A 14862-nucleotide genomic window follows, 5' to 3' on the forward strand; every position below is an offset into this window, starting at 1 on the left:
GGGGGATTAACCCACTCCCCGGCTGACTCAACATTTCCCGTCTTCATTAAATACACAACCTTGTTCTCTCACCCATACTCATATGCACTGTCATCACACACACATGCGAGGACACCCACACAAGCAGGAAAACACACATTCATGGACACACACACACATTTACATTTTAGCAGACGCTCTTATCCAGAGCGACTTACAATAGGGAATCGAACCCACAACCCTGGCTTTGCAAGCGCCATGCTCTACCAACTGGCGGCAGGTAGCTTAGTGGGTAAGAGCGTTGTGCCAGTAACCGAAAGGTCGCTGGTTCTAATCCCCGAGCCGACTAGGTGAAAAATCTGTCGATGTGCCCTTAAGCAAGGCACTTAACCCTAATTGCTCCTGTAAGTCGCTCTGGATAAGAGCGTCTGCCAAATGACTAAAATGTAAATGTAAACTGATCTACACGGGACTATACACTCAATACTCAACCACTGTGGAAGCATTCCGCTCACCAACCAACAATTCACAAAATGGGACAAACACCAAATTGAGACAGCAAACTGGAATGCTGTTTGGCCCTAAACAGAGAGTACACAGTGGCAGAATGCCTGACCACTGTGACTGACCCAAAATTAAGTAAAACTTTGACTATGTACAGACTCAGTGAGTATAGCCTTGCTATTGAGAGAGGCCGCCGTAGGCAGAACTGGCTCTCAAGAGAAGACAGGCTATGTACACACTGCCCACAAAATGAGGTGGAAACTGAGCTGCACTTCCTAATCTCCTGCCAAATGTATGACCATATTAGAGACACATATTTCCCTCAGATTACACAGACCCACAAAGAATTAGAAAACAAATCAAATTTTGACAAAACTCACATATCTGTTACGTGAAATACCACAGTGTGCCATCACAGCAGCAATATTTGTGACCTGTTGCCACACGAAAAGGGACAAACCAGTGACGAACAAACCACAAGAAAAGGGCAACCAGCGAAGAACAAACACATATTTATGTTTATTTATTTTCCCTTTTGTACTTTAGCTATTTGCACATCGTTACAACACTGTACAAAGCCATAATATGACATTAGAAATGTCTCTATTCCTTTGAAACTTTTGTGAGTGTAATGTTTACTGTTCATTTTTTATTGTTTATTTCACTTTTGTTTATTATCGATTTCACTTGCTTTGGCAATGTAAACATATGTTTACCATGCCAATAAAGCCCTTTGAATTGAATTGAGAGGGTAAGTGAGAGAGTGGGGGAGAGGGGGGCAGAGGGGGAGGTGAGAGAGGGGGGAGGTGACACTGGAGGTTTCAGACAGAGATGAGAAAGGAGGTGTCTGGAGGATTAGTCATAAAACTCTGATCTCATCACTACGTGGATTCATGTTAAAATAGACTCTGAACATCACGGGCACATAAATCAACTTCTAAGGACTTCAGAACCACTGTGCTTCTGCACTGTGTGAGAGCTGCTGTGTGATAGTGAATGATTCCATCAGTATGTAGTGGTCCCAACTCATATTAGGCTGTGCCATGACCAAACAGTTATTTCTCCTTCTCCCCATCTTCCTCTTCTTCCCTCTCTTCCTCCCAATGAGTCACCATGGTTACATGGGTGAGTGTACAGTGCAGGAGGTTGGTAGCACTTTAATTGGGGAGGACAGGCTCGTGGTAATGACTGGAGCGGAATAGGTGGAATGGTATCAAATAGGTCAAATACATGGTTTCCAGGTGTTTGATGCCATTTTATTTGCGCCGTTCCGGCCATTATTATGAGCCGTTTTCCCCTCAGCAGCCTCCTGTGGTGTACAGTAATAACAACAACCAGAGAAGGATATAGCGAGGAAGAGAGTACGGTATATTGAAAATATAGAGAACAGTTTCAGTACCTTCCAGTCTCCAATGGGCATCAGAGTCTCACAGTTCTCCTTGAGAGACAGAGAGAGAGAGTGAGAGAGAGAGAGAGAGAGAGAGAGAGAGAGAGAGAGAGAGAGAGAGAGCGATAGAACAGAAACACAATGTCAACTGACGCTCATTATGACACAGTCACTCTGGTTACACCTATGAGACGCCACAGGGCTGAGAAGGCTGTTCGAGCTGAAGGGATGGACCCAGAGAGTAACAGAGATAGATGCTGTGTGGGTCCAAACAAACAGACAGTAGTTAGAGGACAGGAAAGAGAAGGCTCAGGGAAAGGAGAGACAGAAAGATGCCTTTCCCTGCACTAAGAGTCAAACCAGAACTCAAGCATTCCCCTAGAATGCTCTATAGAGGTTATAGTTGAATCAGACCAAGCATCATTAGAGTAGGTTAAGAACAATAGTCCCCAAACCCTTTGAGATCCTAAAGGTGCAATCATTTATATACAGTGGTTTCAGGAAAGACAAAATGATAGGATTATACATTAAAACATGGATGAGGTGAAACAAATAAGAAAGTTGTCAAATGGTTGCATTATTATCAGAACACAGCAGTCCAGTGATAGATGGTGATGTCATTCAAGACAGTGTTACAGTGATCAGAGACACACCTAGAGAGAATGGGTACGTCATGCACTTTGTTCTCAGAGGAGAGACAGTAGGTTAGTTGTTTCAGTTGGGCGGTCGGACCAGCAGGTGTCACTCTTGTCCTCTGGAGCCCAGATGTGACTGCAGTAGCACAGCATGGTGGGGGAGGGAGCTGTGGCGCTGTGCTGGAGGTGGTGGCTGGATGCATGTTGTTCTCCAGGAAGTTCAACATTTCTCTATATGAAATGATCCTCTGCCTGTCTCTGTGTGTCTCTGTGTGATTACCTGGAAGTATGAAACCCTGCTGATTCTGTTACTATAGGATGTGTGCCAAGGATTTCTTCCCCCTGTTGTTTGTGGCCCCCATATTTATCTGACTCATCATGTGTTGCAGGTGAGGATAAGCTATGTAAAGGAGCAACCAATAGCACAGCCGAAGGTATCTGAGATTTGGTGCCCCCGCAGGGTGAGGGGACTAGTCCCCCTGCAGGGCGTGTTCTGAGTTTGTAATTACCGGGATGCACCCACTGGTCTGATTGCGGGTCTGGCGGAGCCAGTGCCGCGCGATCACATGCCACCGTTGTGGGGAGCGGCTTGAGGAAGAGGGGGCGGTGAGGGGCGCAGGGCTTGCACAGGGGAGTGCGTTCACACACCACCCTTGGTCTCTCTGTGTCATAAACACAAACAGAGGTGTATTACAGTGGCTGGTCAGTCCACCTCAGAGGTCCAGGCAGGGAGAGGCCTGGAGGGAAGGAAGACTCTACATATGTAGGATCTTAATTTGAGCCAGTTTGCTACAGCAGGAAAATAATCCTGGAACAACAGGAAATGTGAATTATTTTGTGGATTATAATTAATGGACATTTTTTGTAGGGTTTGATACATTTCTTGTTAGGGCAAATCAAGTATAGCATTTTAAAGCGGAAATTACAAACTTTAGAAGCCTTTTTAAACCTTAAATACACTACAAGTTTGCATTTCCTGCTGTGTAGGACCATTCTCATCAAATTAAGATCCTACATCTGTACCCAACAGACCTGGGAGGCCATGACCCACGTAGAGGAGGACAAGAGAGGCAAGGCTGTCTGGATAAGCTGCTGTCATGATGTCATCCTGATCAAATCAAAACATATTCTTTTTAAGGAAACAAATTAATCTGGGTCACACATCCACTCCACATAGCTCTTTACTTCAATATGATTAATGATGTGGTCCTCTGTAGCTCAGCTGGTAGAGCACGGCGCTTGTAACGCCAAGGTAGTGGGTTCGATCCCCGGGACCACCCATACACAAAAAATGTATGCACGCATGACTGTAAGTCGCTTTGGATAAAAGCGTCTGCTAAATGGCATATTATTATATATTATATTATTAATTACCACTATGTAATAATCAGCATTGCATTGATTAACACATTTTTACTTAGCCTCTGTGTTTTATCGGCCACTGTCTTGGTATTGTCTTAGTAATCACTTTCTCCACTCTGTCAATCATTGTCAAGAGTGTCAGTGAAGTGTATAAATTACTGTGACATATTCTCTCAGACAGTTGGGATTTTAATCAATGTGATTAGCACTTATTTTCTCTACTGATGCCACCTCTCTTATGCACCTCATTTTCAGTCACAGCATTCAAGAGTTTACTGAATTACTTATTATGTGAAGAGAGGTATACTGCTGCAGTCAGTGGTTTTTGTAAGACCTTGCAGCATCTCAACCCCCCCCTTCCTTTCACACTCCTAAATATGAATATTAATGCAGTGTATGATTAATCCCTCCTACACAAGTAAACACATTTTCTGTTTTCCAACCAGGACACGCACAAATACACTATTATATCAACTACACACACTTGCACAAAAACAAATTAATATTCTAATGAACGCATGCACTCACAAAATAACGAAGAAGCGCAGACACACACACACACACACAGACACAGGTACGTAAAGAAAACACTCACCATCTCAGTGTCTTGTCCTCTCTGCTCTGGAAGTAGAGGTTTCTCCTCAGTAAATTGCTGCTCCTTCATCCCAGCCATCCTGGAGAGCAACCTGCAATCACCATAGCGATGCACACCTGAGGTTACATAGCCCACTTTGTTACTTTAGTAAAACCTCTGAAATCCATCCACCAACTCAAACCACTGCAGCAAACCCCTATCATATGGTTTCTTCCCCCAATAATTATCTACAGTATATCAACCATGGTTTCTGTGGCTGGGCCTGGGTGTGGGAGAGTCCATTTTCTACTTTTTCCTATATAATTGGTACACCAGCCTCCCAATGTTTTCATAGTCCCTTTATGTTGGACATGTAAAGGGGAGGTCCAGGGATGCACAGTATCTGAATAGAGAATGCATTGTGTAAAGTGCTGGTGTTGGCCTATTGGAAAACAGATTAAACAGTAGTAGCCTGTTCTCTTTGGGTCTCCAGTGGTTTCAGCTCATGGATTGGGTCGCAGACTGTTGAATAAAGCAGGTCTGAGGGCCCAGACAGACAGTCAGACAGTGAGCTTCCCATTAGGATATGATTAAACTCCTGCAGTGTGGCTGAGGTCAGTGGACACAGAGGGGCTCTATCAATTCTGATTGATATGTCCAAACAAGGACACTGCTAAACCCATAGAGAGCAGACCTGACCCGAGCTGGCGCCACTCGACTAAAACATTGGATCACTGATGATATCAATTAGAAGCAGCCAATGCACACATGGACTCACACACACAAGCACACGTATGAGTCCACACACGCTCACACTTGCAGGTAGACATTGCGTATACACATTGTGCATGCATGCACAGGCACATTAACTTGTTCATTGTCAAGAAAAACAAATGCAACAAGATAAAAGAAAGCTTATCGAATAACACATTTAGAGATGAGAAAGGCGTAAAGGTAAAGAAGCAGTAATGAGAGGCTGCCAGCACAATAAGCATGTATGGGGAATATGGAAACCTATGAGACTAACAACTAGTCCTTCCTGGATTAAGTACTTTACTGGCATAAATGTAGACTCAGTTAGCACCAAAACATTTTCTGTTTGAGTCTCCCTACCAAATTGAGTCAGGCAAGGAGGAGCTGTGGCCTCATAAAGATCTAGAAACTGCAACTTCACACCATGACAGGTTGTTTAATGGCTGGGATGCAGTAACAGCTGGACAGCTCGCTCTCTCTCTCTCTCTCTCGCTCTCTCTCTCTCTCTCTCCCTCTCTCTTTCTGTGGCAGTTTCCAGACCTGTCTTTGTGTATAATGAACACCCTTAAACAGACAAAACCCAGATGCAGACACTCCAAAATAAAAGTAATTTGCAGACACTTGAAAACAAAACCATATTCCTCTCTTTGCGACAACACTGTTGCTGTTCTCTGTTTGAAAGTGACCTTTGCATAAGCATGACAATGGGCCCATGACCAGTTTTAATTAGGAACTAACCAGCCACCAGCCTCATCAATCTGCCTGCTTAACTCTATCCCTCCCTCCCTCCCTCTCCCCCACCCCCACAGCCTTATATAAGATGGCTCGCTGTGAAATCAATTATCATTACACAGTCTATATTTGTCCCTGTTGACACTGTTTCAAACCCACTGATTTGGGTTTAGGTGACTCATTACTTTTATTCACTAGCTGCTGCTTTATTTAATATTCCCTAAATCCACAAATAGGGTTTTATATTTTCTCTGAGGAACTATTAACATTTTATATTTTAGTCATTTAGCAGACGCTCTTATCCGTGAGCGACTTACAATTAGTGAGTGCATACATTTTCATACTATTCATCGTACTAATGAAATGAAATGAGGTGGACATCATTGACCTAAAATGAGACTGATCGGGAACATCAACTTCACTTTTTGTTGGTGCTGGTGGTGTGTGTGTGTGTGTGTGTGTGTGTGTGTGTGTGCGTCCATTGTGCATCCATGGTCTATGGAGTCAAAAGGATCAAGTGCTACTTCTAAGTCTCTTTTCATCCAGTGTGGGCCGGGGTCACAGAGTCAAAGTGCTGTAATGCGTGGACTGTAAATCAGCTCTCTAAATCTGCTCTTTAAATCTGCTGTCTGCTAGTAAAAAGATGAGGTGAGGTTTATTTTTCTCCATGAGGTTGAAGATCTTCCTTTTATTTGGTCAAGGAGGGTAAAATAAATCTGTCCTCTTTTCTCATCCCCATCTCTCCCTCTCCTCTGTTCTTTTATCGGGCCACGGTTCTACCCAGACTTTGTTGCCATGACAACCCCCAGCTATGCTGTCGGCCCGGCCCGGCTGGGTTCTAACAGGATCTGGTTTAGCTTCTCTTTTCCTTTTAACATCATCTCATTTCCACCAGCTGCTCCCCTCTCCCATCTATTTACCCCCTTAGCTATCTCTGTCTGGCTGGCCGTGCTCCATTCTCACCACATCATGTATATCTAACAGCACTCTCCCACTCTCATGTAGCTCATAGGGTTCAGAGCTGGAAGGGTTTACTGAGAATACATCTCTCTCACAGTCTTCAATTACAGTTGCAGGGGGATAAGCTCATTCTGTGTGACTCATATCTGTGATAGAGAGTGAGTGAGGCTGAGTGCGAGGGAGGGAGCTAGACACAGCCAGTGTCTGAAAGAGGCTAAGGGGAGATGGGGACGACAAGGCTGTGGGAAAAGCATTCTGCTGGACAGGAAATCCATGGGATGTGCATGTGGGGGGAAGCATCTGGCCAAATGCACAAATTCAGAATCAATACCTGGAAACTGGGCCAGGTTCAGCTCTGTGTTATGTGTGTGTACAGTGTGTGTGTACAGTGTGTGTACAGTGTGTGTGCAGTGTGTATGTACAGTGTGTGTACAGTGTGTGTGTACAGTGTGTGTTTGTTTGTGTAATGTATTAGTGTTTGTGTACAGTCAGGATTGTAACTCTTTTTGACAAGGGTTTTTGAACAGTTTGTTTTGCCCATAAATTAAATAAAACTGACCCAGCAGTGATCCCTGAAAAACATACAGAAAGGCACTGCTACTTGATTCATGATTTTTCAAGCCTCCTCGCTGTCAGTAACATAATTAACTATGGTCCAGCTTATTAATTAGCCATATGGACGATAACATTAGAGGATTAAAAGCCAACTCATCCAAAGGAGAAAATGGCCCTTTGCTCTCCGCAGCAGAGAGCACAGACTACACCTTCACGCTTGTGGAATCTAATAACCCAAGAAAGTAAATCAATTAAACACACCAACAAATTCATATCAGAGAGAGGGGAAAGGAGCACAAACAAGAACACTGGTCATACCTGAGGCTTTGCGCTCACTGATAGATATCCTGCATTAAAACATCCCAAATGGGACCCTATTCACTATATAGTGCATTACTTATGACCAGAGCTCTGGTCAAAAGTAATGCACTATATAGGGAAATAGGGTGCTATTTGAGACATAACCAGTGTTCCAGTGTCACTGCTCTCAGATGAATCTCACTGTTTTTATCTCTCTGCTCTCCCAATAATCTGCTTTCACTGAAAACCACTGAAAACCCTGACTGAGGATGTTTTAGTCTACGCAGACCAGACAGTATTCCCACATGTTTGCCTACCAATCTTTCCACTGTATCTGACATCCTCTCTGTCCTGCTTGGTTTCCCCTGTTTCTTTTTGTTCCTAGTGTTGTTTATGAGCTAAGTGGACATATTTGTTCTGTACAAACAGACATTTCCTACAACAACAGAACCATTAAAACTGTAAGCTGTTGAAACATATAATTGAAACATTCAATTATTAATACAGTGATGCATGTCTGAAGAGACGAACAGCAAACCATTCGCGGGGGGAGCAAGATATCAAACGTGGACTCATGGATTAAAAATGGATCACCAAATATCAGCTCATGGCTGGTATGGCTGGTACCCCTGGCATGGTGCCTCTCATATTTCCAACAGGCTTATGGGCTTTGCCCTGCAGGCCAGCCTACTGTATACCTGTGTCCCAAATGGCACCCTATCCCTATATAGTGCACTACTTTTGACCAGAGCCCTATGGGACATATACCTACAGGACTGGCCAAAAGTGGTGCACTATAAAGGGAATAGGGTGCCATTTGTGAGGCAGCCTATCCCTATCTCCGTGGATGTGCTGCTCTAAGAGCTGGCATCAGAGACAGCCTGATAGAACCGTGGCCCCTGAGGAATCCACAGGGCTGTGGTTACAGCCTGCCTGACCTGGCCTGGCCCTGCCTCCTGTCACTAGGTAGCCCTTGCTATGGGACAGAGCAAGCTGGACAGAAGGGCACGGCATATGACTCTCAATGGGACCCGTACACAACAGAGGCAGGGGAGCTCTTAAAACCTTCCTGACCGACCACTACTGTCTCATAAGACTACATTTTTGATCGCTGCATTCGTACTTGTATACCAAAAGATGGATCTCTTAATGATTTTAATATGAAATGTGATAGGCCTACTGTAAACGAGCCAATAGAAAGTACTATAAGTATTGTAGGTAGACATGAAAGCATCTGCCTTACATTTACTGCCCTGATCTTGGAAGCTTATCTCTTAGAAATCCAGCCCTCTTCTTCCACCTGACTCAGTTTTGTTAAAGGTTCCATAGTGGTGGAAACTTACACTTGCCAGAAAATCCTGTTTTATCTCACGGTACAGTATGCTGCCAGGCCATACATCGGCCGTTTCAGATGTCAGCTATTAGAGACAACAGCCTCGCCCAGTGTAGGCACACTCAATAACCAATATGTCAACTAGCTACATCATCTGCTTCACTGAATCCCCCATTCTCTGTCTATTCTAAGCCAAACATCCACAACATCTCGGCCTGTAGCACGCAAGGTCTCTTTATTGCCCCCAAAAATCTGGTTGTTTGATTGAGCCGGACAATTTGTACTTGAGATACCGAAAACTAAAAGTAGTAAGTATGGTGGTTAGTCTCAGGAAACAAATCCAAAAGCCTAAACAGAGAAAATATGCAACAGATTTCAACTACTTGACAACTAGCTATACCTTCTGCCAAAAGACTATCAAGCAGATGATAATACGGAGTTTGAGACTATACCCACAAACCCCAAAGCGAGGACATGATTAGCATGCAAGTTGTGTGGTACATGCAGTTCCGTCCACTGATAACAACACAGTACAAAAACAGCCATGGCTGGGGTTCAAAGCTGATGGATGGTAATGTTACACACACATAGAGAATGTGTGCTGTGATGCTTGGCTACAGCTCTTCTGACCATCATTAACAGGGCCTTAATGGGGTGAAAGTGAGATACGATTCTTCAAATTATGTCTTGGTCCAGTGCTCTGCTGTGATTGGTCCATGGCTCATGAGTCTCTTTCAACTTTGCCAAAAAGTGCTTAATGACTCACAAGAAATGGTCCAACACCGAGCAGCAATTGGATTCATGAGTTGTGGTCCAATGCTCTGCAGTGATTGGCCATTGGCTTGTACTCCAGCACACTAAGTTACGGTCCACAAGCTAGGCCTTGGTGTGGAACACTGCAGTCATCAGCCCATTACTTCAAGAAGGACGGACAGTGAATGGAAGTAGCAATGGACTAGATGCCAAAAAGACAACTTAAGGAAGCTATATACAGTATATGCACTCCATTCCAGAAGGCACTACGTACATTGTCTGCAGCAGGCTCTGCGGCACCGTGCAGCCAGCCTTTGAAGAGAAGTTCCAAAACAATCCGGGCCCCATCTATCAGTACAAAATAAAATCATCCATTGGAGATTGAAAGAGAGAGGGGAAAAAAGTGAACAGCAAAGTTTAAGCCATATCATCATGACTCATAGGTTGATTTTTACAGTGATAGGAACAGAGCAGCTTTATTTGGAGGAACAAACACACTGGGTATATTGCTCTTTGTAATTGTATTAATATCCAGGAGTAGCAGAGAAACAGACCTGATCCCATAAGATACAGTGGGCTTTGTTGAGCTTGCATATGCCAAAGGACAAAAAGTGAACCTGATAACTTTTATTTTTACACTGTACAGGGTGATAATAATTTACATCCTAATATACCATGTGGATTAAATAACAGGGACGTTGTGTCTAATGTCCAATTGTTAAAGCGTTTGATCCTATAATCAAATGTACAGTATTAAGGTTCTGCACCAGTCTTATATAAGACAATGAATTGGGGCTGCACCAATATGATTTCATATTATCTTGTAGACAGAAACTGTACAAATGAACAGGACATATTTCTCACAGGGTGAAAATCATACATATCAGCATTTACCTTCACCACAGACCAGGAGCATGTCATCATGTTGCTGACATTCAGCCTCAGATCTCTAAGTTTTGCCTACAGGTCCCAGTGTGTAACTACCATTCAACAAGGGAGGCTGCCATGCACACACAGCATGTAAATGAACATCTACAGACACACACAGGTATCAAAGGAGCGGTAACAGATATCCAATTTAAATGTCCTCTGATGAACTCCTTATTGAGACTGTAGAGCTTGGAACACAGTCTATTTGGACCAGAATATAAACTTTCCTGTCTCTATCAGTCTCTAACTCTGCCACATGCAATGGCCTCAGATATGAAGTGTGGTCTGTTTGTGATTAGTGTGGCTGCTGGTTATTGAAGGGTAGGGTACAACATAAACAGTGTTCTACGGCTGACACACAACTGAACATAACAACTCAAAGCAGTTCGCTGTTAGCTAGTCTCTTTAACTGGAAAGCAGAAGGCCTGCACCTGGTAAGAAAGTTGGCTGTATATTCTCTACATGACTTATTAATACGCAGGCTGCCAGGGATGTCTAAAGGCAGCACTGATTTATATGACGCACTCCTTTTTCTAGGGTTAATAAATTCAACCTGACGACCTCGTACTAGCGCCAATGCAGAGGCTGGCACACTGTCCTACAGCACTGGGACACAGTCAGAGCCTCACTTATACAGCTAGGAGGAGACAGTAGAGGATCTGGGGGGCTATTGCCTCTATACTGTATGTGCAGTCAATTCCCTCTTCCATCATCTATGTACTATAACATCCTTACGCACAATCAAAGAGTTAAGTCAAGCTTTGCAAAAATGAGTTCCGTCATTCTATCTCATGTTGGTCTTTCGTTATCTGATCCAAACTGAGCACAGTGAACATAGAGACACATAAGAACTTACCTGATGTGGTGGTTTGAGCTGCTAGGGTGTCTGTTGTTGCGTCTGGATTTTGCAGTGTGTCTGTTTCCCTCTCTCTTTCCCCCAGTCTGTTCCGGTCTGTGTGTCTGTGTGTCCTACAGATAGAGGCTGTCTACTCTATAGGTTCTCTGCTACCCTCTCATCCACCCTCCCTCCCTCTTTCTCTCCAACTCCCTCCCTCCCTCCCTCCCTCCCTGATAATAAACAGAGAGCACGTGTTATCCCCGATGATGCAGCATGAGAGCGCCGCCACACTAAAAGATCAGAGGCAAGGGAGGAGTGGAGAGGGGAGAGGGGAGATGAAATTAAATAGGGAAGAGAGAAAGTGATGGGAGGTAAATTAAATGGAGGATAGAGATAAGGAGAGATGCTGATAGCCTGATGGAGAGAGGGATATGGTCATAAAAGTGAGATTTAGAGTGATAGAAGATAAAGGATGGAAACAGATCATTTTGGGGTAACAATTATTGCTCTTGAAAAAAGAAGAGTGAAGCTTCCACTGCACCAATAAGTTCACAATCATGAGCTTCTGAAGTCTATTTTTAACAACACCCACAAAATGACACAAAAAATATAGTACATATGAATGTATTATTCCCTTTGACACATTTCAACTCTAGGCAGCCTCTCTCAGGCTCCCTCACAGGCATAAACCAATACAATGGGCTACTAGGGATCAGCCGGTTCTCCTTTGATATCAAAACACAGAGGACATCATGCAGACAATATTGGATCTGTGTTTGTTTGCTGAATCCAGAGAGCATACCCCATCACATCTCTCCCCTCTCTCTCTCTGCACTCTGTGGTCCCTTACGTCTGGATTAATGTCTGTTTTCTTCATTTCAAATTGACAAAGTGACCTACTTTAGAACATTACTGATTGACTGACGAGACACAGAGTGTTATCAGACTGACTAGACACAGTGGTATCAGACAAGATGGAGCGATTGCCAAAATGGAGAGCCTCTCTTTCTTATCTTGTTTATCTCAGCTAAAAGGAGACTGTTTGTATGCAATAATTAAAAAGGGTTTCAAATATGCTTATGTCTAACGTATGAGAATATAATCATGAAATGTAATCATTACTGTAAATTACATTCAACATGTTTTTCTCCTTTAATTGAGATAAATCACAAATTGTATTTGTTATTGTATGGTATTGCTCTTAAGAGATATATAAATCATAAGCTATCTAGAGATAGGTCTACACTGTTGGAATGGATGTATGTGGGGCATTTGCTATAATTTTCCCCAGTTAGAGGGAAGAGGAAGAGTTGATAAGATTGAACACCACCATCAGCTTAACCTGGGCGATTGATTAGACTGCTGCATGATGACCAGCCTATTGAATCAATGTGTCCTGGTTATTGAGTCATCCCTCTGCGTGCCTGGCAGACATCTTAGCTTGGTTGTCGGCCCACCACCTCAAGCTCAACAAGACAGAGCTGCTCTTCCTCCCGGGGAAGGCCTGCCCGCTCCAAGACCTCTCCATCACGGTTGACAACTCCACTGTGTCCCCCTCCCGGAGTGCATAGAATCTTGGCGTGACCCTGGACGACCCCCTGTCATTCTCTGCAAACATCAAAGCAGTGACTCGCTCCTGCAGGTTCATGCTCTACAACATCCGTAGTGTACGGCCCTTTGATCCTTCCTCACACAGGAAGCGGTGCAGGTCCTAATCCAGGCTCTTGTCATTTCCTGTCTAGACTACTGAAATTCTCTGTTGGCTGGGCTCCCCGCTTGTGCCATCAAACCCCTGCAACTTATCCAGAACACTGCAGCCCGCCTCGTATTCAACCTTCCCAAGTTCTCCCATGTCACCCTGCTCCTCCGCACACTCCACTGGCTTCCAGACCACTACAAGACCATTGTGCTTGCCTACGGAGCAGCAAGGGGAAATGCCCCTCCCTACCTTCAGGCTATGCTCAAACCCTACACCCCAACCCAAGCACTCAGTTCTGCCACCTCTGGTCTCTTGGCCGCCCCACCCCTATGGGGGGTCAGCTCCCGCTCAGCCAAGTCAAAGCTCTTCTCTGTCCTGGCACCCCAATGGTGGAATCTGCTTCCCCTGAACCTAGGACTGCAGGGTCCCTGCCCATCTTCCGAAAACATCTGAAACCCTACCTCTTCAAATAGTATTTTCCTACTAGCACTGGCTTTGCTGATAACTACCTTATTGAGGGAAAATGTACTTGCTACAACTGTGATATGTGGTTGCCTCAACCAGCTACAGTACCTTGACTCTTGAGATGAATGCACTAATTGTAAGTCAATCTGGATAAGAGTATCTGCTAAATGACTAAAATGTCAATGTAAAATGTCTGAGAACGGTGTTGCGTTGCTATGGCTCTACAGTCTATTGTCTGTTTTGACTGAGGCAGACACCTCAGAAATGTCTCATGCAGCTCCTGACAGGCTGTCAGACTCAATCAGTTGCTCACAGATGAGGATGTGCACTTTAAAGAGGTATGTAGGACATGTCTGTACAATTGTATGCATTCGTGAGAGAGGTGGTAGTAGTATAGTGGGTGTGATGTGACTTACTGGTAACTGCCAAAATAATGGAAACACTTGAGTAAATGAGGGATACAAAGTATATTGAAAGCAGATGCTTCCACACAGGTGTGGTTCCTGAGTTAATTAACAATTAACATCCCATCATGCTTAGGGTCATGTATAAAAATGCTGGACAGGCCATCATTTTGTCTACATGGCTATGCATCTGTCTGCTATGCCCCCATCCAAAGGGCACGAGTGGTCACTGAATGGTTTGTTGAGTATGACAATTATTTAAACCATATGCCATGGCCGTCTCAGACACCAGCTCTCAACCCAATTGAACTCTTATGGAAGATTCTGGAGCTGCGCCGGAGACAGCGTTTTCCACCACCATCAACAAAACACAAAATTATGGAATTTCTCGTGGAAGAATGGTGTCGCATCCCTTCAATGGAGTTCCAGACACTTGTACAATCTATGCTATGAGCATTGAAGCTGTTTTGGCTTGTGGTTTCCTTGATTTTGGCAGTTACCTGTATATCTACACTAGCTACACACAGTACCAGAGTTCCAATTTATTTTAGGTTCAGTGAGGTTACTGTTTTGAGCAACGAGTGCATACAATTGTATAGATTGGCAGAGTGTACCACCACAGCCTGGTTGTCGACCACCACCATGAGTGAGGAGTGTTATTTTGAATTATTATACACTTATAGAGTGACATGTGTCACA

At 44.0% G+C, this 14862-nt stretch overlaps 1 protein-coding gene across 4 annotated transcripts in view; it reads right to left on the reverse strand.

Annotated features, from left to right (window-relative positions):
- The window catches only part of LOC121576725 (protein NDRG4), a 30665-nt gene extending 18929 nt beyond the window's left edge, over positions 1-11736 (reverse strand). The window contains exons 1-5 of one of the 4 annotated variants that reach the window (XM_041890111.2): positions 11614-11736; positions 10102-10175; positions 4463-4553; positions 3015-3167; positions 1883-1921 (exon numbers count right to left, since the gene is read on the reverse strand). In XM_041890111.2, the coding sequence (XP_041746045.1) occupies positions 1883-1921; positions 3015-3167; positions 4463-4553; positions 10102-10175 (357 nt within the window). In that variant the 5' untranslated portion in view covers positions 11614-11736. The remainder of the gene's footprint in view (positions 1-1882; positions 1922-3014; positions 3168-4462; positions 4554-10101; positions 10176-11613) is intronic. The other 3 variants (XM_041890112.1, XM_041890113.1, XM_041890115.1) reach the window with 3 other exon arrangements.
- Between the last annotated feature and the right edge of the window lie 3126 nt (positions 11737-14862).

The sequence above is a fragment of the Coregonus clupeaformis genome, chromosome 29 (genome assembly GCF_020615455.1).
Source record: "Coregonus clupeaformis isolate EN_2021a chromosome 29, ASM2061545v1, whole genome shotgun sequence".
In the NCBI taxonomy this organism is placed as follows: Eukaryota; Metazoa; Chordata; class Actinopteri; order Salmoniformes; family Salmonidae; genus Coregonus; species Coregonus clupeaformis.